The following is a 27,970-nucleotide window of genomic DNA, read 5'->3' on the forward strand; positions in this document are numbered from 1 at the left end:
TATCAGTCATTTTGTCTTTCACACCTGTGCTACACCCACTATGGCTTGGCAGAAGGTCTACGGAGAAAAACAAAAATAAAGACCCTAAAGAACCGTAAAGGGACCTTTGATGTTCCGTTATATCAGCAGCTGACACAATGAGCAGCCATCAGTTTGAGTTTATAAATCTTTATTAACAAAAAGCTTTTGCAATAATATCAGCCTCCTCAGTGTCTGCTCAATCAAACTAGTAGCCTTTAACAATAAGCCTTTAACAGTAGTCACATCACAGCATAGCAGTCAGTCATAATAGTCAGTAATAGTCATAAAGTGAACTACAGTTGCAGTAATTCCAGTTAAAGCAGGAAATGTCAGTGACGTCAACTCCACTTTCACCCTCTTCTCTGTGACGCTGCATCTCACTGCAGCTATTTGGCGTCCTTTTTATTTATCTTTTTACTCAGTGAACGGTGTACAACGGGGCTGAGCCAGACAGAGATCACAGGGGCGTGTTCGAGGGAGGACAGCACCATTTAAGAGACAGAGGGGCGAGCGCAGAGATTTGACGTGATAAAGGACAGAGAGAATGCAAAAAAAAAAAAGTGCACACACAAACACATCCAGGGTAATGCGAGACACATACATCATGGTGTCGTTTCAACAAAAATTTGATATCACAAAACTGCAACTGGCTCACGCGCACACACCTGAAGGGTTCTGTGAAGTGATCATTCTGAGATGTCTTAAATGAACACATAAACCCAACCACGGGGTGAACTGACAGCATCAACCCCACTTCTCTTAGAAAATCTACAAGTATTAAAAGTTCTAGCAGTTTACAGTTCATCTGGACTTGTTATTTTTTGGTTTCAACATACATTTCCACGGTACAGCTCAACAAGTTTTTACAAAAGGTTTCCCAAGTCTTCGAATATTTGACCAGTTTTTAAAAAAAAATCTAACATCATGTACAAATGTTACAGTAGAAATAATTTAGCTTGTTGCATACTGACATGTGATTTTTGATCAAAATGTGCACTGAGAGGCTGACGGTGGATCCCTGTCAGGTCTTTGTTTTCACAACTCCAGTGGTCCATCTTCCTCCTTACCATCATCACCATTATTATATTAGTGCTTTTGGAATGTTTTAATGCACATAGGACAGGCTTGAATTCACAAACAGCAGTGCAGACAGACGGTCAGTTGGTCCTCATTATGTCACAATATATCATTTGTTTATCATTGTTCTCCTCTCTCTATTTAAACGTGCTACAAAGAAAGCACAAAGCGTTTTTAAATGCAGTCATTCGCCACCGATGACGGCACCATACCAAAATCATTCATGTGTGTCCACTAGACCCTTGACTCTGTGCATGAATCTTCCTGGTCAGATGTATTTGTGTTTGCGCACACGTTTTTAATTAATAATGTTTAATTGAATTTTTTGAATAAGAAAATCTGCATATTAGGTAGATAGGTCTGTCAGTTATGGTTATATTGGTTATAGACTGTTGAGGGCAATGGTTTAAACAGTGGTACTCACTAGTGGTCGTGATTGTTTTAAACTTATTTTTGGATCAGTGCGATGAAATACCTTGATAGTGAAAACAGATGTTTCCATTTAGTCTATGTAGGTGAAGTACTATGTATTGCAGTAAACAATATCTGGAGGAGTGTGTAAAGCTGTCAAAAGGACTCGGGTTACATGTGTGTCCTGACTATCACCAGGTAAAGCTTTCAAGAAGAAGTGTTTGTCTGTTTATCATGTGGTGTGGACGGAGATAGACCACATGATGACGTCAACGTTGCTTTTCCTTCCTGTGGTTGACATTTAAACAGATCAACACTAAACTCACAACTAAAGCCTTGATTCAGTCAGATTCTGTAAACATGTTGGCACCCTGAATGTACATACGTGTGTATCTACGAGTTAGTTCGCAGTACTGCTCTTTCTATATCTCTGGAAGGAGCATTATGTTTAAAACGGATTCTTCTTGACGTCGCAGCGATTGTTTGTCAGTCAGTTAACTTTGAGCCGTAGAAATGGAATCAGGTGAACACAGTACAGGGTGAGCAGATAACAGACTTACCACAGATATGCCACAGAAACCTGTGGCATCATGCCCCGCAGTTACGTTTTTAATCAGACAGCAGCTCTCGTGATCACTAGATCTGTGTATTCATGACACTAAATCGTAACTGCATGGGCATTATCTTCTTTGGTGAATGCTGTGCGTTCGCATATTTTAACATTAGAGCTCCAATATCTTTATATCTGCTCATTATTTTCACAACCGACTGTTTAAACAGTTGTCAAAATTCTTAAATTATAACTCGTGTAAAGGGCCATTGTTAATTTGTCTCCTCCAGTCTTAAACCCAACGAAATATGAATAATGACGATTCAATGCTTTTTGCTTGAAACTTCAATTTGACATGCCGAGTGAAAGATTTCCAACCATCCCTGCTGTTTAATGTGCACCACTGTCAAGAGAGCCACTGGAGACACTTGGAGGATTTCGTTTTTTTCTTTACACAACGGGGCAGTTATGATTAGTCCACTCATATGCAAATCTCACAGGGATTCAGGCTGAATCTCTCTCTGCTGTGCAGTGCTTACAACTGTCTGGCTGACTTAGCGTGCAGAAGTACACCCTACCAAAACACGGCGGTTTCCCAGTGGTGAGTGTGTGTGCGTGCGTGAATTACGTCCAGCTCACTGGTTAGCGAAGCCACAACCAACCCCCTCAAGGACAATGCCTGTGTGTGTGTGTGTGTGTGTATATATCATTGTATGTATATGTGTGTGTGTGTGTGTTTGTGGGACTAGTGTTGGCTTGGGTCAAGCAACATTTCCAGTAAAGTGTCAAGAGTGTTGCATGCTGGGACAGAATCTAAAGATGGAGGGAGAAAGACTGTAATTTAACTGGGAGGAGCCCTTCCATCCCTGTCCTGTTTATCTATCCATCCTCGGGTCATTCCATCTGTCTCTATATCTGTCTCTTTCTCTGTCCACCATTCTCTCCATTTCAGCGTCCCTCCACCTCTTTGCAACTTCCCCCTTCACTTGCTTCGCCTCCTCTGGTATCCCTCCATTTCTTCCCCTCCTTTCTTGTCATTTCCAGTGTTTGTTCAAGGTAGCAGAGGAGTGCAGGAGGGCAGAAAAAAAAAAGGAGAGAAATCTGATACATTCAGTCGCGCTGGAGCCAGCTTCCTCTCTTTCATTCAAATAAATTGTTCAGTTCCTGGCGTACAGTGCAGTAGGATTTGTAGAATCCAGGTAAACATTTGCAAGGCCAGTATGTAAGCAGTCAAAGAGTTCCAGCTCATAGACCCACCTGATCTTAGTGTTTTGGTCCACAACTATGCACTTCTCCTCGTTGCTTGTCCCTACAGGCTTTAAGTGTTACGGTTCAGCCGGACATTGCAGCTTCCATCTCCATCTTTGCGTGTGTTAAAAGAAGCACTCTTAAAAAAATTAAAATCTGGACCATCTTCTGGTAAAAACATCTACACTTTCTTTGAAAACAAGTACAAAGCACAGTTTTTTTTAAAAAAGATCTTTTGGTGGCTAATCTGACCAAGAGACACTGTTGCTGAATCCCAGACCAAATCCCGGCATTCTCAGAGGCCATCTATAGTGTTGTGGTGTTCAAGTTTAAGCAAGTAAAAGACCATCAGCGACTAAAGTCAAATTTATAGTGCATCCACCTCAGAGAGATTCAGCTTGTGAAGATCAATGATGAGAGGTTATTGACTCCACAGATCCAGCAGATGAGGTGGAATGTGATTGACTGTGTGCAGCAGAAATCTCAGCAGCTTCTTAGCTTACAAAGCTTCGCGACAGACTCCATCAATCAGTCTGTCTTGGCAGATGGTGTTATGAAATCCTTGTTTGGTTGTTCATTTACGAAACTTGTTTTTTAGAAATCTTAACCGAGTCCGTTATTCCAGAGATGTTTTTAAATGTGGTATTGCTTTCCAAGATGTAGACAAAGCTAAGCCACAGATTTCCAGTGGCCAACGCTGTACTGAAACACAGCTTAACCATACACTTCCAGAAGTTTATCCACAATACAAAGAGCTTAGACCAAAAGCTGTCTCACAAAGCACTAATATTCAGAAATACCAGAGTATCTGGTTCCTGTCTTTAGACCCCGCCACACTCGGTTAGCTGCACTGTTTAGACACAGCCATACTCATACCACACAGTCTGGGGGTCATTACTGGGGTCAGGAGAAGCTGGTGTGCTTTTAGGGCGTTCGACAGAACCACACCTCGCTCTCTCACTTTCTTTCTTCGCTTGGGAGGAGTCTCCTGACCGCCCGTCCCTTAGGACCTCCACTTGATCAGAGGCTTCATCGGGCCGCGTGGCAGGCACAGCCCTGACGGGGGTTACCATGGCAACCTCTCCACGATGGTGGGTGGAGGATGAAGGAGGGCCATTCCGAGAGATGGCGGTCCTCCCTCTGTCTCGTTCTCTCTCTGCGTACCTCTCCGTCTGCAGACTGAGAGACGACGAGTGGTGAATGGTTGGGTTTAGGAAGCTGCCGTCTCCGTGATCATTCGATGGACCAGCAAGGCGAGCGGACAGTGGCCGCTCTCTCCCGTTATTCCCACCCCCTTGTCGCCGAACCACTACATCCGCTTGGCCAGGGGACCCGTCATTCCCACGGAAACTGTCTGGTCCGTTAGAGCGCAGCAGATCAGCTGAGGCTAGGCTGAAGGCCCTGCTCAGTGACTGCTTGGTTCTCTGGGCGACAGGCTGGCTTGAGGCCGGGGACTGGCCAACAGGCTGGCGGGGTGAAGGCTTCACACTCTGGCCTGGCCTCTGGTTGGACGACTGCACAGTGGGTGTGACGTAGCTGGTGGGAGTCACCTGATCTCTGCCAGCGGGAGTTGGGGGTGCGGAGCTTCTGGTGAAATAGTCAGTCATCAAGTCCTCCCTGCTTCCTGTTGACACCTGGGACCAGAGACAGTTAAACGTTACTACCAATAAAAATAAGTTGCTTCACAGGTTTTAACTAAAACTTATTTGATGAGTGAGTATCTTAGAAAGACTAAAGGCCATTGTTTTAAGAGTATGTGCTGATTCTAAATAGCATTTCACTGTGAACTATTGATGCTGTATTTATTTAATACTAAAGACTGAACAAGACATGTGGCCCTTAACTAATATTAAACTACTATTTCATTTGACTGAGGGCAACACTAATTCCATGAAGAACAAGTAGGGCTTGGGTGAAAAAGCAAAAGTCTCAGGGATCAGAACTTAGTTCTATTTTGTTCTATTAGTAATTGTTACTGAAAAGAGCTGTTTCTAAAACTTATATGCATCATCTTTACAAATTGGTTTGAATAATAGATTACGATGGAATGTTTACATTATCACAGGGTTGTAATCTTCTCAACCAAATTCACACTTTAGGGAAAATTCTTTTTACTCAAAGACTTCGTGAGGTTTTCAACCCTTAGACATCAGATGACATTTTGTATCTTCCCTGTTGATGTTCATCCAGGCTGTAAGTCTAGCCAGCAAAGGCTAAGGCACAGTCAGACCTGTAAGAAATATGTCCAGTCTACAGTAAGATGTCTGACTCAGGCTGACTGCTGTAGAACAACAACCTTTGAAGTATGGGTGGGAATCAGGGTTAATCACCTTCACATAATAATTTAAACTTTGCCTGCTTGTCTCAGTCATTTATATTAAATATCTGGTTATGTGTTAGGAATGCGTCTTAACTTTGAGGTGTGTCACAGTCTGCAGGATCATCAATAAGAATTATTATGTACATAAAAGAGCTCAACAGACTGAAAACAAGTAATATTCTCACGCTGATTTGACATCTGGCTCATTGACTACGTATGAAGATGAAAGGCTGGAATGAAAAAGCTCATTTATACACAGGAGATGGTCTTAGTACAGTAAGATCAGATAACTGAACAATGACGCGTAGGAATTGTCTGTCGGAAACCAATAGCAACAACACTTCATGAGCTAGCTGTTTGGTGGATATCTAGTGCAAAGGCTGCTATTAAGACATACAGATAAATCAAAAATGTGCCATGCAGGAAACAAGGTAAATCTGCAGGCTCACTAAGCAATCTCTTTTTTCGGCTTTTAAATTATAAAATACGCCTACGGCATGTACCCACCCCCCAACTTGAAGTTCATTCAAGTATAACATTCTGAGGATGCACAGCATAATGAATAGTTGCACAACAGCATATTACATCTGCGCGTAAAGCTCTTTTTAATGACACATAACTTATTATTTGCATAACTTATCATTTCAAAGTTCATCAAGCTGATGTGGCCGTTAGCTGTGACGCAAAACAACAGTGAGCTGACATATTTTAAATAATTTCTGACGCGCACTGATAATTCAAGACTGTTTGTGGTGTTAATGACGTAGAGCCTAATTAGATCTAATTTAATTTCCCCCCATGCAGTTTTAACCTGCGGATGTACATGACATTTGTATTTTGTCCTCTTTATGAATACTGAAAGCAGTCACACAGTTGGTCATTGACAGGTCTCTGCAGAAATATGCTGTAATTTGAGGTTTAAAGAAAGTCTCTCAGCTCAGCTCTGTTGTTGTGGTTGTCCCTTATCTTTGACAACTGCTCTGCTACTGTGCATTAAACATCCGCAGAGGAGCTCTGACGAGAAATAATAAAAAGATTTAATCCATCACATCATTTTTACACTTGCAGCATCACTATTCTAAGTGACAATTAGTAATTGTTCTAGAGTTTCAAAGTGCTCAGCCAAATGACCAGCAGCAGCTGCCAGCTAGATAATGATGCCATTACCTTCAGGAATGGAGTTTGATCCGTTTTGTCTGACAGAATAAAGGGAAATTTCATGACATCTTCATGTGTACATTGTTATAAGAAGATTTAGCTGGTAGCAAGGCCCTCATTTAAAACCGTAAACAAGGTCTGAAGGAGATCTATACCACTTCACATGTAAAAGTTGGGATCTATAAAAACAAGCTCGATGGGAGATTGTCCATGACCACATGTACATATGGAGAGAAAAAGGTCAGACTGCACATTACTGACACTTCTGGTGAGTAATGCAGCGCACCACAGCCATGGAATTGCAGGATGATGAAAGGATGTAGAAGGAAAGATATTAATCAGAATTATACTGAGGCCTTAACCATGTATAGTGGCTATGTGATAAAATTATCAATATTGGTTGTAGGAGTAAATTTTAGATCATCAGATCAGCATTCAAGAAGTGTAGAACAGAGCATCAATAGTTTGGAAAATACTATATGCTAACCTCCTCTTCACACACAAGCACCTTCATTCCAGGGTAAAAATAATTCCTTTCTTCCTTCCTCTCTCTTGTTGAGATGGTTTCCTGAGCATCAATACTCATGAGGTGTTTAACATTGATCATTTATGGTTGACTGTGTGTGTCTGTGTGTGTAGAGGTAAAGATATGCACACTTTTCCAGATGGACTGTGATTTATTTAGGGAAAATTGCCTGCAAGTCTTCCCAGCAGTCAGATTTACAAATTTGATTATCTTTTGGCATGTGACATTTTTGGCTTTTGTACACGCAAAGCTTTAGTATGGTTCCTACTCGCAGTTGTATAAAAAAACGAATCGCTTCTGGTTTGTTATCTGTGTTTCCTGCTGAGTGACTACTACAAAATCTACTCCAGCTGGGTTAAACAACACCATCTAACAGGAATTAATGATTCATTACATTCTCTTGTTTACTTTCAGTGTGACTCATTTGTACTTTAATATGTCCTTTGACTTCAGCTGATAATGTCCAAAAACGTGTACTGAATACCTCTCTCTGGACCCATGGAAACCCTTCAGTAGTACCCTTCTTCTTTTTCTGGTCTTTGAGTGTAACATGAAGGAAGGTATTACTCAATGTCAAATGAAAGCCACCTCATTAACTGATAGTGTATGCATTTTTATGTTCTGTTTATGTACATTTTGCCATGGGGTTGCTTGGCAACTGCTGTGGATGTACACATGTAAGTTTAATATAAAATATATATATTTTTTATTACATATATTTCTTACCACAGGAGGAGATTTTATGTTGCTCTCATGCAGAAACTCTTCCAGTGTTACCATTTCACTTCCAGGAGAAGATGGGCGGGTCTTACTCCTTACTCCTCCACGCTGTGGTTGGGCCCTCTGAGGTATATGGTCATATGGAAGGGTGGAACTACGTGACAGAGTCGGCTGTGATTGGCTTAGACCCATGACATCATCACTAGAGAGGCTGGCTGAACGCATCTGACGATCCGATGTGTCTAAGACAGACAGAAATATTGGTTTTACTACTGATTGAAACTGTGTACCACCTGATTATACCAGGACAGAACAGTATAAATGTAGTAATTTATATCCAACCAAACAACTTATAACAAAATATTTCTTTAAGCAGAGATAACTGTTAACATGTCTGTACCTCTGCAGCTGACAGGTGAGTTGGAGCTTGAAGTATTGTGGCTGAAGTCTGCCGACCCCGGGCGGCCTCCAGGGTTGCCATGGAGACCAAACATGGGGTCAGAGGTGTTTTGGCGAGAGTCTTCATCAAATAATGGGCCTGAAATGTTTCAGTCAGTGTCACAAAAACCCAAACACCTTTGCTGAGCTCTACATAAGGTTTTAGAAATCATCTGGCCTACCTCTGGGCCTGCGACTTGGAACTTGTCCCAGTCTGGAGTTGGAGTTGTTACTTAGGACCAGTGAGGATGACTGGTGGCTTGGAGTGGAGCTCAGATGGGTCTTATGGATCTGACCTGGGATTAAAAATCATAAAGATTTATTTACAATTTACAATTTATTAAAATATATACAAAAAAGCAGGCGAAGTTACACCGTTTCTAATCTAATCAATGTCACTGGTGACTAACTGTATTATGAAATGTATCAAATTTGAAGCATTAAGGGTCTGTTAAAATTAAGTTTATTTTCTTTGTTGTTGTTTTTTTTGTACTAAGGAGACATTGCATTTTACACTCCTCCTTCCTTCCTAGCAGCAAGTGAAGAAAACCATCATATGAACTCTGATGGTTCCCAGCTGCTGGTTTGCCCGCTCCAGGTGGTGTTACACAAAATGAACACTTAGTTTGAATTAGTAATATCCTCTGAAAATGTCATGACATCTCACGTTTAGCTAACTCTTTCAAATGCCCAGACATAGTGACATTTTCTGTCATTAATGATGTGATTAAACACGAGTTTATCAATCACCTTGTCCATGTGCATCCTCTCCATTGACACTTTCATTACTGCCTCCTGGAGTACTGCTGCAGTACACGCCCCGGCCTCTGTCAGACAAGCCTGTGGACCAATCACAATGTTATGAGGATGTATTCTGTAACCAGAGTGGAATACAGTCACAGGGGGCACAGCGTTGCAGAGTGCAGGACCAAAAACACTAGGACAGGGTGTGATTGTGTATGTGAGGTTAGTTAACAGTGTAGCAAGAAAGCAAAGCAAAACATCAAGAATCTGCTCGTTGGTTCAGGCACAGAGGAAGCTACACACTACTACCATGTCATAATTCATTATAACTATGACTATAATCCATCCAAGTTTGCTCAATTATTTTATGTTCTTATCAATATCATGGAATGTGCTCACTGATATCTTGATAAGGATGCAGCAGAAACTGAATTAAAGGTCCGAACATGGATCCACCCAACTAATATGTAGCTTCACCGATGCAGTGTTCTGCCATGTACCATCACAAACCAGTCTCTCAATTCAAATGAAAAAAGAACAATCTGTAGCAAATTCTGAATCCCTGTTCACCTTTCTCCCTGTTAAAATGTGAAAATGAACAACCACACAATTCAGTTTCACATGTTGAGATTCTGTAAACTGGCATGCAAACACTAAATCTCCAATAAAACATTACATAAATACAGCATGCCAACCATTTCTTCCTTATATAGTGCTGTCTTCAAAACACTCTCACATGTTTATCTTAGAATTATTTTAGTTCAAACTAGGAACATTTCTAATGTCTCAGTTAATTTACTGAGTTGCTGTTTCTGATTTATTTCTGATCTGATGTGAGACTTTACGAGAACAGCAGAGTGGAAATTACACTGAAATTCACCGTGTGTCAAAACTATCCTCATGTGCCCATGAGAGGAGTCAATCTATTTTCAGTCAGTGTAGTCGTCCCACTCTACATCCTGGCTTTGAACAGACCAAGTTTAACACAGCTCCAGTGCGAGTGACAAAGACTGTCCTCAAGAACTGCAAAAATGCATTGTGAAATTCTGCTGAAGTCGATGTGAGCCTTCATACACCAGAGTTAAATAAATTAAACAGACATTTTCCAAAACTACTGAGTACATAAATATAAGGCAATGAACAGCAAACAAGAGCAAGTAGAACTGAGCCACAAGCAGGCAACATATTTCCTGTTAATATACTTTGTGTTTTACTTTTGAATGAAAACTGTTGAAAGGTTTATCTGTGACAAGTTAAAACACAGCCTTACGACAGCACCAAATTTAGCTACGGTTGCTTACATTAACCATCATGACATCAGGTGTAATTGCAGCAGACAGACAGACGAGGCCGAGACAGAGAGAGGTGGTGGGTGACAAGGAGTGCCGTTACTGTGGTGACGTGTCACCGCTGAGTGGGGACAGAGAAAACTCTGCAGCAAAGCTTTGTGAAGCAAACAGATCTATCTAAAAGTAGCGCACATCTGAGAACCAAGAACAAATGAGGCCTGCTCTTAAAACAGCCATCATTTAAAACAATGAGAACGGTGACAGTGTGCAGACAAACGCACGTTTTTTTACAGATAATAATCAAAAACAAACTATTTCTCAACGACGTGCAGAAATGTAGGCAAGCCTGGCGTGCTTGGAAACAGGAGCATGTACACACACTCTCATACACACGTACATAAACCATGTCTACATACACTACTTACTAGTATTACTGGCCAGCAACATGCACCTGTTCGTGTGTAGTATGTTTGTGTGGACTGAAGAGTGTGCAATGATTGACTGTGTTAGTGTTTGTGAAAAGCATCCATGATTGATATGTGTGCACTGTTGTTGTGAAATATTGAAAGTCACAGTGATGAGTGTTGATGGGGTTGTCAGTGATGATGATGAAGTGTATGGTTAAAAATGATGATGATGATGATGATGATGATGGGTATGTTAGAAAACTCCATTGGCTGCAATTGGCTGGCTAGTGATGGCGTCGGCTGTGATGTCAGCGGAAGACCAAAATCGCAGTCGTCTGGTGAGAGAGAGGGTGGGACGGGAGGAGGGGGAGGTGGAGGTTGGGGAGGAGGAGGAAGAGGAGGAGAGGAGCTTCTCTTGACTTTTACTGCGGAGAAAACTGAAGCGTTTCGGAGCAGGAGGGACTGGGGGGGGAGAAATGAAAAGAGACAGGAGGGAGAGATGAAGAGATGTAAAGAAAATGAAACCATGGCAGTGAGTAAATTAAAAGAAACTTGGTTAAGAAGGTAGTAATTATGTGATTACCAGAATGTGAAATAACAGATAACATGCAAGAGAATCAATTAGAATAAAACAAGGAAACGGATTTTCACTGGAAAATCAAGCATTAGAATCAGAGCTGACCTCAACTCACCCTGAATTTGAAGCAGGAATCTCAAATACTCATTCTGTATCTGAATGAGGTGACGCAACGGTGACTAAGCCTATGACCCACTGATGAAAGTATTGTAATATTTAGAAATTTTCATTATTACGAAGTAGGAGTTTGTGGCAACATTCCTAGAAAAATGCTGTATTAAACATTATGCATTTTTAATTAATAATTAATAACTGCATTCGACTGGTTGACTTCTATTTTGTCAGTGAACTTGGCATTAACTGCCAAGGTTCATTAAAACAATCCATCTACAAAACAAGATAAAGACAGTGCTGGCATTTTTTGACAGTGGAAATCGTGCAGGGAGTAACAGTACAAGGAGGAGCAGCCACAGTGAGCCGATATATGAGGTACTGCAGTTGAGAGGCAGCAAGCCTCCAACTTCTCAGTGACGTAAAAAAAACTCATTTCACTGCACTCTGCAGTTGGCTGATTAATGCCATGTGCAGTATAAGATCAGATTTTTCACACAATGATGGAAAAGGGCAGATTATTCCTTGATTTCCGGTTTGCTGTCCCGACACTGCTGTGACCTGCAGTTTTATACAGGAAATTACAGATAATAACTAAGAGCATAGTCATTCCTGCAGTCAAACAAGACATATATAACTATATAGTAGAGAAATTTTGAAAGATGTATTAGGTCTCAGCCTATCTCTTGAAATAGGTGAGTACGACAACGCCCACATGGTGAGGTAGTTCAAATGCAACTTATGAACTAAGAGTGAATTGAGCTCAGCCTCAGTAGGACAACTGAGTGTAAGAATAGTACAACAGAAAACCCACAGCCATGAAAGATAAAAAATTAGTAAGGATCATGCATAAGAGAATGGTGGATCAAGTAGAAACACTGAATAGTGGTCCTCAACCTTCTTTAATGTGACCCTTTAATATAAATTAATGTGTACTCAGAAGTCCATGTCACAAGTGGGATTAGAATTGTTCCAGTACCAGTTCTGCATGCATTTTACCTGGATGACAAAAAGGAAGCTGCAGCAATTCCATTTTGATTGCAAGACGGGTTCACCCTTTTCAGAATGAGACTCTACACTTAAATATATACTGAGCAAGGAGTACAAAACAAGGATTTTGGAGTATCGGGTCATCTAAAGCACAGGTGTCAAACATACGGCCCGCGGGCCATAAGTGGCCTGCCAGAGGGTCTAATCTGGCCTGCATGACTTTCAGTGAAAATAACTGCTATTCCTAATTTGTCCACTGTTTTTAGACAGAGAAGTGGACAGAACACAACACCGAGACCCAGTCCTGCTGTATTTTTAAACTATCCTTGTCATCACTTTATTGTGCTATTATCTTACTGGTCCAGCCCCGCTTGAGATCAATTTGGGCTGTATGTGGCCCCTGAACTAAAATGAGTTTGACAGCCCTGATCTAAAGCTAATATTTGATGGTATCCTTGTATCCTTGGTATTTTCAGTATGCTGATCTGTTGTGTTGACACAAAAGAAATGTCTGACACTGAAAAGCAAAAGCAACAATCTGGGAGAAATTCCTCTCATCACAAATTGCCCAGGGTTATTTTAAAAGCTTGCCAGCATTCCGTTCCCTGTCGCTGTTCTCGGTGACTGATTGCCCCAAACTAAATATGTGACATGTAGTAATGTTACAAAAATCTTGGCAAGCCAAAGAGCACAATTTTGATTTTGCCGTTCTTTTGCAGAATGTCTAATCTAAAGTCTAATGTAATTATAATATATATATATATGTATGTATAAAAAATAACATGACTTCTATCCAAATACAGTAAAATAATACCTAACTCTGAAATAGAAAACAAATGTAAATACATATGCAGTTCTTAATTTAAAAACAGAATAAGTCCAGAAACCTGCTCCAGAAAGTCATCTTACACATTAGACTTTCTACTCTAGTAGAAGTGTCTAGTCAAAACAAAAAACCAAAAAGCTAGATGACGAGTCAGTCATCTCGTCAGTTACGATAGTCAACAGCGCCCTCTATAGGAGTGACACGAACGGTGCACCTCACCCAAACCTGATTTTATCAGCTTTGTGATTTTTGTATTCAAAAATCTAATAAAATTGTATTCCATGTATACTGTAGACATGAAGAGTTCACGTCATGTATTAGGGTTTTCCATCATTGTCCATAAAGAGAAAAACACAGACATGACTTTCAAGGTAAAAAGTCCTGAAATTAAAAAAATGACACAGTGTGTATGGTGTGTTTACCTCGGCTGATGGGTGTCAGTGCTGGACTTTGGGGTCCCAGGCTGGGGCTGGTGGTGTGGTTGTTATGGTTACTGTGTGTATGGCTGCTGTCGTGCAAGTCGCTTCCAATGTGTTGGGGAACAGGGGACGGGGTCTCTGGAGGGAGGAGAGGGGGTGTCGCAGGTAGGGGGATGTCTGGAGCGCTCTTTGCTCGCTCTCTCTCTTTGCTCCCTTCCTTGTCTCGGTCACTCCCTCCTCTCTCCCTGCTGCCCTCTTTTCTGGGTTTCATTAGTTTAGCAAAAGCTTTGGCTGCAGGCCACTGACTCCTCCTGACAACATAAAACAAGATATTAACGTGGAGTATCGCATATCACATATCAAATATCAAATATCAGTACTGGCAATAAAGTAAGCAGTTCTATTCACGTAAATCAGTCACATCATTGGTCTAAAACAGCTGTTTATAATCACAGGCTCATATCGATGCCATAATTGTGTACAGTTTTAAATTGTTTTGACAACTGACACCCAGGACTAATTAAACACTGTAATTTTCCCTGTGTACAAGAATGTATGTGATTATTTTATAGCAGCCTGGTGTCATTTATATGTGATTTAAATCTGAAGGCAAACAAAAAGGACAGTCATGTATGATGGCAGTGTGCGCTGGCTGAAGATTTATCAACATATGTATTCCGCTGCTTTCAGATGGGTGAAGATTTAATCAACTAATGGAAAAACCTTTCATCCAGTATAAACGCAGTGGTGGATAACACATAATAGTATGCCAGTGTAACACTGATTCACACAATAATGCAGACTGCCTTACTGGAATTCTTGCTTTTACCACATTTAAGATTCCTTTTAGACGCAGATTAAAATGAGTGATGCATCAAACGGAGTTTGCATGTGGAAAATCAAAATGTATTTATATAATCACAGTTTTAATTCATCTTAAGCAAAAAACAACAGATGCCATGCCTTATGTCTATTGGCTTGTTTGTTATAGCTTTTATAGCTGGAAGGAGCAGATATTAATAAGACGTTTCTTCTGTTTAGCTGACAGAACAGAGCTGTCTCTCGCCTATATTTCAGGGCTGCAATACCCTGAAATAGAAAAACCGCTACTGCTGTGATGTGTTTGGCTGTTGTCTGTGGCCAAGCAACCCCTCCCGAATAAACCCTTGAGACAGTACATCAGACTTCATTATTTTCAAAAACGTTCTAACAAAAAAAGGTAATGATTCAAAGTATTACTTTTTAGGTGTTGGGTCGTAGAACTTGTACTGGTCCATGATCTTTTCCTCCAGTTTCTCTTTTTGACGACGAAGTGCATTCAGCTTATCGCTAATTAGAGAGAGTGACAAAAAGAAAGAAAGAAACAAAGAACGTTATTCAAATTTACAGCATTGTTCTATCTTTCAAAACCATATTTGTATTAGCAATCACTCTCTCTCTATATATATCCATCTATTTTTCCATTTTCTGACAGCACTCGTGTGTAATCACATGTTAGCAGTTGTGTCCAGTCTATATTGCTGTATTTTACATTGTACAATGTATAAGCACAGATGTCTTGTCATGTGTATTGTGTGTTGCAGGTGTCATGGGCACTTACATGTATAGTTTCTGTTCCTGGTGGTACAGCTCTTTGCTCTCCATGCTCCTCTCCAGCAGAGACTGGTTCTGCTGACTCAACAGGTTGATCTGACTCAGGAGGTGGTGGTTCTCCTCTTCCAGGTTACCTTTCAGTCGACTCAACAGCTAAGCACACACAATCGCACACACACACATACCGGGGGAAGTAACAAAGAGACAGTTCAAGCCGTGTTCTCCAAAGGGAAACCTGTATATTTACTGTGTTGCCTTTTGGTTTACCTCACAGTGGTTGTCTAGCTTGGTCATGGTAAGATCCAGGCTCTGGTGTTTCTCCATTAGTGAATCGTGTTCTGCCATCCATCGGCTCACTTCCTGCTGGGCAGTGCTTAAAGAACTTTTCATGTCAATTACGCGCTGCCGGAGTCCTTCATTTTGCTCCGTTTGTTGTACTTGACACTCTGTCAGTCTAAACGGGTAAAAAGAAGAAATTAGAAAAAAGGACTACTTGGCCAATAACAAATCAAGGTGAGGATTTTCAGCTGATAACTATGCTGTTCCTCTGACACTAACCTCATTATAGCTACACTATAGCTGAAACTAACCGTCCAAACCACTTAAGGATATTTTCCACAGTTAATTGGTCTACAACATCGGGCACTGTGACTGTGGATAAAAAAACAGTACCTGTCCAGTTCTGTTTTTAGCTGTAGATTCTCTTGCTGTAGTAGCCGATTCTTCTGAAACTCTTGGTTTAGCTCCTCCTTTTCTTTCTGACCGCGCCCCTCCTGCTCCTCCCATTTCTCCTTCTGCTGCAGCAACACACAATACCTGCAGACAGACAGGCAAACAGAGCCAGACAGTTATTTCTGCTTGATAGCATCTGTAATGGTCACGTTTGTTTACACTCTTCACATAATCGTGTGACAACATGAATTCTAGACTGCGCATCTTCCCATAAACAAATATGTGGCAAAAGGTGTTAAAAAGTGAAAAGAGACGCTAAAGTATTCAGGGAATAAGAAGATAAACTTAATGTCCAAAAATGATGTAGCACACGAGTCACATTTGGTTGCGGTTTACTTGTCGGCATATCATCAAACTGAAAACCTCAGTGTTAGAAAAGGCTGATCTGTGGCTGGTAAAATCATCAGGGAGGTAAAAAAGACCCAGTAAACAAGGCGGAACAAATAACTTAGGAGCTTAGGAAGGAAGGTAATGTGCTGGTGGATGTCCTTGTCACTGACCTATGTAAGAAGCAGTGTGTGTACAAGCTGTCAATAATCAACAAGACTAACTTGACCCCACTACTCAGAACACTAACTGTGTATCCATGTTTTCGTTTCATGTGACTTCATGTGTCTCTTTTGGCACCTGACTCAGCACAAAAGTAACATTATACACAGGATATAAATAAACTTCAGAATAAAAGGCCTTACTGAGTTCATCCTTCCCTATAATTTCTGAACTGACATAGTTCTGGTCATGTGTTTATCTCACGGTGTTGTTTGTGGGCTATATGAATGATTATCAAAGACCTTCTGTTATGACACATAATATGTACGCGATTCACTTACTTGCTGTGCAGCGTCCTGTGTTCATTCTCTAGCGCCCTCTGCTTGCCTTTCAGTGCAGCGTGCTGACTGATCAGCTGCTCATACTCGTGTGCTTGCCTCTCATGAACGCTCAACAGGCGTTCATGATCGCTGAGCACATTCTCTCTGCCCCGCCACGCCTCCTCACGCTGCCGCTGCCATGACTCTACCTCGGCCTCCAGAGCTGTGACTTGGCCCTGCAGCACTGCATTTTGGGCCATCAGAGAAGCACTCTGAGAAGAGAGTGTGGAGTTTTCCACCTAAGACACAGTGAGATCTGTTAGAGCACAATGTTAAAACGGCGTGTATTCATATACTGTATAAACCGTCACCCATCTCACTAGCCTAGCTTTACAAAAGGTTTTAAGCAAGTTTGTCTGGGTGAATGACTGCACAGTACCTGTAGTTTTGCCGTCTGCGTATGTAAGGTCGAATTCTGTTCTTGCAGGGTGCTGGTGTGACGTTGTAGCGTCACCATCTGGTTGTTGAGAGAGGTGTTCTGGTTCTCCAGCTGTTTTAGCTGCTCCTTCAACAGACTGCTCTCTGTCTGCAGGGAGGCATTCTGCAAAATGGCACAAAAATACAGCTCAAATACACAAAATACCTTGATATTACCACTATACTATTTGTGTGTTTGGCCAAAGTAATGTCCATCTGCAATTAAACGAGTGAATCTGTTGCATTCGCTCTGCCTACACTCTCTGGTAGGAAGGTAACTTCTAGGTGATCAATCAGGAATATATTTATATTTACATTCTTTTCTACGTCAATAAGATGATCTTTGATTCGAAGTAGTTCAGCTGTAGCATCCCGGTCGCTCCTTGAGTGCTGCTGGAAGTTGTGGTTGTTTTCCTCCTTCTGTTGCTGACGTATAGCAGACACAGTCTGGTGAGCCTGAAGCTGGAAAACAATGTTTTACACACATTAATTGTTGTAAATCTTCAACATTATAGACACAGCAATAGAGTAAAGACAGCTTTTTATGAGTCATGTAAGATTTTTTTTATAAGAATTTGCATGTATGTCTTTACAGTGGCTAGCTCTGTACGAAGGGTAGCGTTGAGTATGTTGCTCTCTTCTAGTTTCTTTTCCAGACTTGAGATTTTCTCTTCTCTAATCTTCATTGTCTGCTTGACAGTTTCCTCCAGCCGAGACTCCAGCAGCCTGTACCTGCTGAGATACAAAGGAAATCTCTCGACTACCATCCAAGGTATATGTAAATCAAATCATCTTTTAGAGATATCCATATTAGAGAAGCCTACCTGTCCTCCAGTGTGTGTTCTTGCTGCAGCAGTTTTTCTTTGTTCAGTCCAATCTTCTCCAGTTCTTCATTTAGTCTCTCTAATTCAACATTCTTTTGCTGAACACTCAGCTTCTCTGACACCAGCTCCTGTACAGAGACACAACTATGAAACACAATCTACATTTCCAAACAGATGATGCAGTCTAAGGATTCAAGCAATGTATACTATATATCAGACTGGGTTTTCTATACTGTTATGTTGAGATTATCAGTTCATTCTGGAACAGTTCTACTTTTAAGTCGACAAAGAGAAGCCCACTAACTGCTCAGACAGTGGAAAGTTGATTGTGCAAATTCACTGACATCTAAACAAACCCTGTCTGCTGACCAACATCAAATAACCTGACTTTATAATAAAACTGTTCAGTCAAATACGGTTCTGGTTGTTGGTGGGAAACCCTTAACCTAAAGACTGATTCTGTTTTCCATCTTCAAGAGGCCTGTTATGTGACTTAAGGGAGTCTTAAAGGTTTTTCCTCCCACCTCTCTCAGTGTAGCCAAAGTCCTCTTGTCAATAGTCGCTTGCTTTTGCAGCTCTTTGTTCTCCCGCTCCGACTCCTTGGCTTTGACTGTCATCTCCTTCAGCCGCTCCACTTCCTTACTCAGAGCTGCACCTTCCTTTTTCAGTGTAGTCAGTTGCCTGACCTTCTCCTCTAACTCTGTCTCTTTCCCTTCCAGCAAAGTTCTCATCCTCCAGCTCTCCTTCTCCAGGTGCTTCCTGCCCTTCTCTGACTGCTCCAGGTCCAGCTGGAGCTTCTTCCTCTCCTCGTCACCTTCCTCCCTTCTTCTCCGCTCCTCCTTCAGTTCCTCCACTTCCCTTCTCAGTTCCTCCTCTCGAGTTTGTGTCTCTCGCCTTTTTCGCTCTACCTCTACCCTCTCCTCTTTGCTCTTCTCTATTTCCTCCTCTAAGCGATGCTTCTCCTGGTTCAGAGTTGCCAAGTTCAGCTCCAGCCTCTCTGCTCTTTTCCTCTCTCCCTGCATCTCCTCCCTGGCCTCTTCCAGACTTCTCTGCAGCTCTTGTGTTTCTCTCTGCGCCTCCTTGAGCTCCTCTTGCACGGGGGCCAGGCGGGCGGACGAGGAGCGAAGGTTTTCCATGGAGCAACGGAGGTCCAGGTTTTCCTTTGACAACAAGTTGTTGTCTGCCTCATACTTCCCCAGTCGGTGCAGCTCCCGTTGGGCCTCCTCTGCCTCTCGCTTCAGCCTGTGCAACTCCTGCTCCAAGGAGGACACCTGCTTCTCCAGAGCCTCTGACTGTTCACTGCATGCACGCAGAGATGCCACCTGGAAGAAACAAAAACATCTTATGCTACTTTCTGTATAAATCAGATACATTATAAATGAAGAAACCATTATTAAAATGCATTATTTTGTTAACATAATTACTTCTCTGTTCAGAGCGTCCCTGCTTCTTTCCAGTTTAGCCGCCTCCCTCTCTGCCTCCTCACACCTTGCAGCTCTCTCCCGCAGCCTGTCTGCCTCCTCGCTGGTTACTTTGAGTTGACTTTCTAAGCTGGCCAATCTGGAGCTGGTGTCCGTGATGCTCTGGTGCAGTACGCGGTTCTTTGCCTCCACCTCGCGGACCCTTGCCTCGCTGTTGGACTGCGCACGCTCCTGGAGGGACGCCACTGCATCAGACAGGTGCTGTTTCTCACTCTCCAATTCTGAGATCTGATTGGAAAAACAGAATGGGGAGTTGGGTACAGAAGTAACTTTAAACAACATTTTACCTGAGTGTGAGTGTGTTAACTACCTGTCGATCCTTCTCTGCCCTCAGAGCATGCATTTCTCTCTCCAGACTCTGTTTTTCCTTCAGTATTTCCTCTCCCAGAGATTCCATGTCCTGATTGGTCAGTCTCTCCTGGTCCAACAATCCCTGAAGACGCTCCAACTAACAAACATATCAGCAAGAGATTAAGTTATACAGCTGTAGTGTTAAAAAGCGCTCTGTTGAGTAATAATTTAAATATAATTTATTACTGAGATCATCTGTAAGTGTTCAGTATCAGTAGGATCTTCAGGTCACAGAAGTGTCACATACACTTTGACTTTAACACACAGGTTTCCTACCTTGTTGCTGAGGCTCTGGTTCTCCCTATCCACCTCCTGAGTGTGGAGCTGCTGCTCCTGCAGGAGGTGGTTCTCTTCTTTCAGTTTCTCTATAGAAGACTGCAGCTCCCGGTTCTCCTTCTCCAGCTTCAATACCCGGCTTGAAACACACTCATTCAACTCATGGACTAATGACTTACGAGCTGTGGCAAAAAAAATAAAAAAAATAGATCAGTCAAAAGAATATAGACGATATTCTCTGTAACACTACTACATCTCTGTAAATACAAGTAGGACAGTAGAACGGAATAGAACTCAGTAGCAGAGTATGTTTCTTACTCTCTGTGTTAGTGTTGTCATTGTTTTTGGTAAGCTGTTCCAGCTCCCAGCCCAGATGAGCTGACTCATTCATGCTCTGTTTCTGTCCAATCTCCAGCAGCATGTTCTCCTCAACCAGCTCCTCCAGCCTGCGACGTTCATTGTCCCTCTCCTGAACACGCATGTGCACACACACGCAAGATTAGTCAACAGTAAATGTTGAGTACTTTTAGCTGCCACAGAGCTATAAAGTATTACTACATACCATTTCCAGGTCATGTATTTTAGCTCGTAGTAACAGATTGTCTTTCTCCAGTGTGTGCAGTTTATCACAGCGCCCCCTGGATGCTGACAGCTGCTCCTCCAACAACACTTTAGTCTCCATTAGAGTCAGGTTGTCTTCACGAAGCTCCTGAATGAGCACATACACACACATACAATGAGTGAACTGTCAGTGGCAGCTGCCAAATCAGTCTGGCTTCATATTGTGTTTGTGTCTTGACTGTCAGATGAAAGGCCTATCTGTGAATATTATTAAGGATATTTAAGGATGTTACAATGAAGGGTTTGATATCAGAGTGATAAATTAACACCAGCGGAAGAGAATGAGATAGATGTTTGGTAGTATTCCTATCATGCCATATAATGCTGTGAAGCTCTAGCTGTACCTCCACTCTGGTCTTGTAGAAGTGTACATCATTGAGTTTCTCTTTACATCTGGTCAGTTCCGTCTCCAGTCTGTCGACCCGAGCCGCTCTTTCCCTCAGTGAGTCCACCTCATCCCGGTACACTCGCGCAGAGCGAGCCTCACAAGACAGAGACTGGTTCTGCACCAGACACACAAACACACATATCATAAGTAGTGTCAATAAGTATGAACGTTCTGTTTATGAATAATCAAAACTTAATTATCGGAATTTAGAAAATGCATACTACTTACAAAGCATAGCGACCACTAAACCACTGAAGCTGACAGTCTTTGAAACAAATTTGAGTTTTTAATCAACAAACTTGATTTATGGTAACATTCTTTTAGTCCAGTTTTGTTTAAATGCTTCACTAACCAATAACACTATCAGAACTAATTCATTTAAATAGTGTTAGGCTAACAGGGCATCATGTTGTTACAAGTGCTGTGATGCCACTTTATGTCAATTTTATTTCAGCCCATGAAGCCGTTAAACAAGAAAAGAGAGAGAGGGAAATAGAGAAATGAGTCTTGTATCACAATAATAAATGTATTACCTCTAGAACTTATTTCAATATCAGTCTATTTAAAACATGTTGTGTGATGAAAGAGGAAGAGTTTAAAAGAGCCTCAGACCAACACACTCTCACTATGTTGGATGATAACCAGCTAAATATCTTAATAATCACTCTACGCAGTTTGTACTTTGCGTGTTTAGTGTGTCACTGCAACCTTACAAGCAACATTTGACCAAATAGGAAAGAAAGAATGAAGAAGAAAGAATATCCTGTCACTCACTGCGTATGCACGTTGTACCTTATAAGTAGTACAATTGATATGTGAAATTATGTGGAAATGTAGTTATGGTTCGATTGATTCGATTTTTTTCATAAGCCCAGAATCACGATGGATGATTAAAATACACTCGAACTTTTTAGTTTGATAAGTTTGTTTTTCCATCAGTCTCCTTCAGTCAAACAGATCGGAAACTACTGTTTACAGACAGGTCCTAACCTCTTGCTTTATTCGCTGTAACTCCTGATCCAGACGCTCCACTTCATGTTTTGAATCCATCAGCTGCTCTGTCTTCTCCTCCCTGCAAACATATACACACACGTCACTTCAATTTAAGAATTTACAATCCATAATTACATTGTATAATCAGTCCCACACCCTGGTAATGTCTAGATAGCCTGACAGTAATTGAAGAGTGTGAGAACTAACAGTAGATGTGTAACTGTAAGTCTTCATTATATTTGGTTAAAGAATCTAGACAGTTATGTTCTACAGAATGACTACCAGTGGCTGTGAGTTAAGTGGGAGTGTACACTTCATGTCCAAATACATGGATCCACTATGTGATTACACTGACGATTTATCAAAACTAGACAGCGTAATAAGCTATGCTTGCTGTTTAAAGACTTCCAGCTGATGTTTTTATCACCACATAGCAGCCTTAAACAGGTGATACTCACAGAAACTGTTTGTAACAACTGAGTTAGTCACAAAAAAATACTTATGGGCAATGAAACACATTTTTTTGTTCACAACTGGCTATTATCAGATGGGCTTTTCTTTGATCTTAATTTTTGAATAGTTGTGCATATGAACTCACAGTTCTTGTCTGTATCTGCGGAGCTTGGCCTTGGTATCAGCAAGCTCCACAGACAGATGCTGCTTTTCCTCTTTAGTCAGTGCAGGCAAACCCGCAGGAAATCCACCGTTATTCATTCCCACACCTCCAGAACCGCGCTCTGGGCTGCTCATCCCAAGATTCCTGCATCCCTCCTGGGGCTGCTGACTGGATAAGTAGTCCCTCTCCTGGGTGAGGTCCACAATCACCTGGAAGGCAGGTCAACCATTTTACCAAAATAGCGGTAAAATAAAAATGGTGAAGAGCACTGAAACAGCATTTTACCATTGGACACTGCAATCTGTGCTTCAAATACAACAATCAATCATAAAGTATGCCTCAACACTAAGTGCACCCCTGTGTAATATCACAGTTAACCATCTTCCATCTTCAGCTGGATGATTATTATCGCATGAGATAAAATGTAGGGTATTTGCGCTGATGAATAATTAGACTGACTACTGGGGCTCAGTAGGTAGAGCGAGTTGTCCACGAACATGAGGGTTAGCGGTTCAATCCCTGGAATGTGCCACACGCTGAAGAGCAAGACACTGAACCCCCAGCTGCTCCAGGGGGAAACGGGGGGTTCACACTGGTGTGTGAAGGTGTGTGTGCTTGTGTGAACAAATGGGTAGATGCGTCTGTGACTGTAAAGCGCTTTGAGTACCAATAGGTAGAAAAGCTCTATATAAAAGCAAGGCCATTTACCATTTACCAAAACCTAATCCTATCCTCTTCTCAGTTGGAACTTACTAGCTGAATGTGTTAAAGAGTTGGAAAGAGACCTGAAAAAATGACAATGGCGGTAATTGCCGTGGTTGAGTCTCTGTACCTCACTGGCTTTGTCTCGCTGGTCAATGAGTTGCTGTAGGGATACAGCCATGTTACGGGACAGAGGTTCCAGCACTTCATGTGTGACATCGCTTCCTTCTTCCAGCCACGACAGGTCAAGAACATTCAGCGGATTGTGGGTCACCTACAAAACACAGGCATTCACACAAATCACAATGGTGCAAAGTACAGCACAAGTTAGGCTGTACGTGGTAGTAGCAATCCTCCTCGTATGAACTGGGGAAACCGAATGTTAAAACACATTAAACACAGTATTTCTCATAGATGTCTTTGTAAAGAGGTTTCAAATTTCGACTAAAAAAAAACAAAAACATTTCCCAACCTCTCTGACAGAACCACATCGAACTTTTAACTAGACAATGTTAAATTACTTATATCCTTTTAACTCATTACTGCTGTAATGTGGCTTGACTTGTTTGAAATATTTGGAAACCATGGGATATTAAGAGGACCACAAATAATAAAGATCTGTGAGTTTGAACAATGCTTCTCCACACAGCGAGTAATGACCAAATCTTTAAACGTCCACAGGGGTGAAGGGGTTAACAGGCATAGTCTGACCTCATCCAGCAGATAGTAGTTTGTCTGAGAAGTAAAAGGCTGACCTTGAACAACTAGGCTGAAGTAAATGAACAGGCTGTCTAAAAAAAGAAGGAAACTGCATTCAAAACACATTAATAACTAAACAGACTGAGCTTTTAAATCAATTACTGCTGACCAAGCTGTTGTTTGATGTCAGCTGATGATGCACATGTTACACACTGCATGGAGATAAAACAATGTGCACCGTGTGAGGCATTAATGGGTCGTCTCTAGGAAACTGTAAAGAACAAACTTAAGGGAACAACTTAAGCTACTGTACCAGCTGCCTCAACGCCACTTGACATGATGCTGGCATCTGGATGCCACTTTAACATCAGAATCAACACACCAATAATATTAATATGAAGTTAACGCACAACAGGAAGAAGAATGTGAGCTGTCACAGTGTACAGGAAAACCACTGACATAGACCAATATCTCATTCTAACTCTAACCACCTTCATTTTAGAAAGGCCAACGCTGGGGTACAGCCTACATGCAGCAGAATTATTGTAGAGTTGAAGTTGTAGTTTATATAAAGACAGTAACATCAGCATAAATTAACTATTTCCCTTCAGAGACCAAGGTGACATACAGAAATAGATTTTTCTCCCCAAATCAAAGGTCCAAAAACGTTTTTGTTGGAAGACAAAGATGACTTAGACTACGACTAATCAGGGGCAAATACCTTTTCTCCTGATTAAGTGATTTAAGTATGTGCTACTATCCATCAGTTTATTGTTCATTGCTGCTCTAACCCTACAAATTGGGCCAGCGAGTACACAAACTGATGATAAGAGTCCTGCATTGTTTTATAAATCATGCTTCTCTGAAGTCTCATTGGAAATGATTCTGTAGACCTACACGGAGAAGCTCAGAAAGGAGCCGATGTGCACGCCTTAATCTGGCAAAGCAGCATGTGGACCAAGTAAAGTAAACATAGGAAAACAACGCAAAAATATTTGAATAGCATTAATCACTGGTTCTATCACAGGCCAAAGCCTAGCACTGTGCTCCACTGACCTCCTGGATGTGAGAGACAATGGCGGCTTGGGTCTCGATATCCAGCAGCTTGATCTTCTCTATCATCTCCTCCTTACGTTCACACTGAACACACAGAAATGAAGAAATGAATCACAATGGTTTTACTTGTTCGTAAAAGTTGTTTTTGTTTTATTAGTGTCAGGAAAAACAGACGGGGAAATATGAAGAATAGCAGAATATACAGTGTGCATATATATGCAGGAAGTACATTTGCTTATCAAATATTTTCTGGGTTGAAGAAGGAGTTTTTGTTGTCAACATCAATAACATTTTCATGTGGCTTCATTCACCCATCCCTCCCTCCCTCCCTCTGTCCTTCCCTCAGTGATCCCATTCATTGCTCCCTCGTGGCCTTCCTCCTGGAACCAGTCAAACCAGTACAGGTAAGGAGTGAGACAAAAGGTGGCAACGTAGAAAAAAGAGGGAGGGAGGGAGGGAGCTATATTAGGAAGCAGGAAGGGAACAACAATGAAATACAAGAGAAAAACTGTTCTGTGGGTTAAGAAACACGGGAGAGGTGGAAATGACAGAAACAAAGAGCTGAGCGATCAGACACAGAAACCACCTGCGGCCCACCTCCCTCATGACTTGGCCCCTCCTGTTTAATTTCAGGTAACCCAATTAACCCTTAACTCTCCACATCTGGCTAATTATAAAATGACGTTCGGGGGTCCTAAGAATGGATATCATCTTTTCAGATATCATCACTCAATTAAACAAATATTACAACTGCTAGGGTCTTAAATTGCCAAACTGTGCAGTTCAAATTCAAGTGCAAAATTGTGACTGGTTACTGTAGGAAGTCTGCGATGTGTTTTTAAATCCTGTAGACCCACCCACACTCTCAGTCCCTCCCTGCACCTCATCACTAAGCACAATCAACAGCTGTGCTCAGACATGCAAAACTAAAGACACACAAATATATTTCCTGGGAGAGGCTGGTGGCACAGTAAGCTCTGTCTGTCTGTGTCTATATATATGTGTGCGTGTGTGTGTGTGTGTGTTACCTGTACAGCACAGCCTAGTACCAGCAACAAAAGTCTTTTCAGCTCTTCCATGCTCTTGGCTGGTGGAACAAAACACAGAGGAATTCTGTATATCAGAAACAGTGTGTGTGTTTGCAGCAATCATAATATGGGTAGCTAAAAAGTCCCACGGGGAGTCTCTGATCATAATGTTAAGGAGTGATCTAAAGATAGATGGCGACTGAGCCTGCAGCACACTTTAGGCACTGTAACTCAATGTTACAGCTAACCTCTCACTTCTGACTACAGATTCTCTATTGAGATTCGTTTCACAGTCATTTAAGAGCAAAAGCACCATGTGAACGCCATTGTTCTGCTTCATTACTGATGCTTTTACACTCATCTTCCATGATGACTCCCACAGCATAAGTGTGATTCTTATTGTGGTTCTTCTGAATGCACAGTATTACCATGCATTGTTCCCTGGTACTTATTTGAATTAGAGTAGCGCCAAACTACTTACGAGGCCGCAAATACAGTCATCAATTCATAATTCTGACAAGAAACTGCCTACGTCATGGGTTAAATTCTCAGAGAAATTAACATTTAAAACGTTATGGCAGCAGAATTCAGTGCAGGCCTGGATGGGTTAAAAAACATGGAGGATGAAGGATGCCTCTAAATCTAAACATAACAGTTCTATGTTAATTGTGTGTCCATTATACTGTATCTATTAGAGCACAGTCAGGAAGGCAGTGCAGACACTGGATTTGAAAAGTTGTGTGCTGTGTAGTTAAAGTGTGTTACCTGACAATGGATCCTTGGCGATGCAGAGGATGTTGGGAAGGGGCATGACTACCAACTGCTGTAAGGTTTCCTATAGCAGGGCAGAGGAAGAGCAGACAGATAAATAGTCTTCTAGTGATGATGATGATGATGATGATGATGACAGCTGTGCATCAGACTACGTAAATGAGATAAGGCTCACTAGAGACTGTCCATCAGTAGCAGTAAGATAAAACATATAGGAGGCTGACAAATGATGGCTTTTGGCACTGATATTATAGAGTGGACATTTTGAAACTAACAGTAGCTGATAATAGAAGCCATAAATCATCAGCCAATATAAAAAAAGTCATTTAAAATTATTTAAAAAAGCTAAGTACTGTATGGGTGTGTGTTAAAATGTCAACTTTTGGTAGACAGATCATTAATAAGTCATCCTGTGGCACACAGGCAGATACATGCTCATCTTATATAGAATAAATACCTGAGAAAAAAAAGTGCAAATGAGCAAAACAGAAATATTATGTTGAGTGTCTGAACTAGCAGTTGTTAGTGATATTAACAAACTGGGTGAGGAAAGAAAGCAGACAATATCTGGTGCTACTCTGGCAGGAGTAGAAGCAGCTCTGATTTAAACACCTTTTGTAGAAATGAATCAAAGTCCAGCTAGCGACTGTCCCAGACAAGTGTGTGTATAGGCAAGCAGCCAACAGGAAACACCCTGCTGTCGACAAAGTGTGTGTGCGTC

The 27,970-nt window shown here is 41.5% G+C and overlaps 1 protein-coding gene across 1 annotated transcript; it reads right to left on the bottom strand.

Annotated features, from left to right (window-relative positions):
• Positions 1-167: 167 nt before the first annotated feature.
• ccdc88c (coiled-coil domain containing 88C) lies at positions 168-27,954 on the bottom strand. The gene is made up of 28 exons (XM_084569164.1): positions 27,244-27,954; positions 26,479-26,537; positions 25,451-25,534; positions 23,826-23,969; positions 22,976-23,202; positions 22,375-22,456; positions 21,341-21,499; positions 20,938-21,084; positions 20,694-20,844; positions 20,376-20,557; positions 20,059-20,196; positions 19,692-19,976; positions 18,792-19,589; positions 18,268-18,395; positions 18,037-18,178; positions 17,759-17,905; positions 17,406-17,567; positions 16,988-17,265; positions 16,098-16,241; positions 15,693-15,879; positions 15,433-15,578; positions 15,072-15,161; positions 13,836-14,143; positions 9,220-9,309; positions 8,652-8,765; positions 8,432-8,569; positions 8,038-8,273; positions 168-4,941 (listed from the first exon to the last, which is right to left on the bottom strand). The coding sequence occupies exons 1-28, from the start codon at positions 27,287-27,289 to the stop codon at positions 4,162-4,164; spliced, it is 5,592 nt and encodes a 1,863-aa protein (XP_084425290.1). The 5' UTR covers positions 27,290-27,954; the 3' UTR covers positions 168-4,161.
• Between the last annotated feature and the right edge of the window lie 16 nt (positions 27,955-27,970).

Source organism: Chelon labrosus (genome assembly GCF_963514085.1).
Source record: "Chelon labrosus genome assembly, chromosome: 20".
NCBI lineage: Eukaryota > Metazoa > Chordata > Actinopteri > Mugiliformes > Mugilidae > Chelon > Chelon labrosus.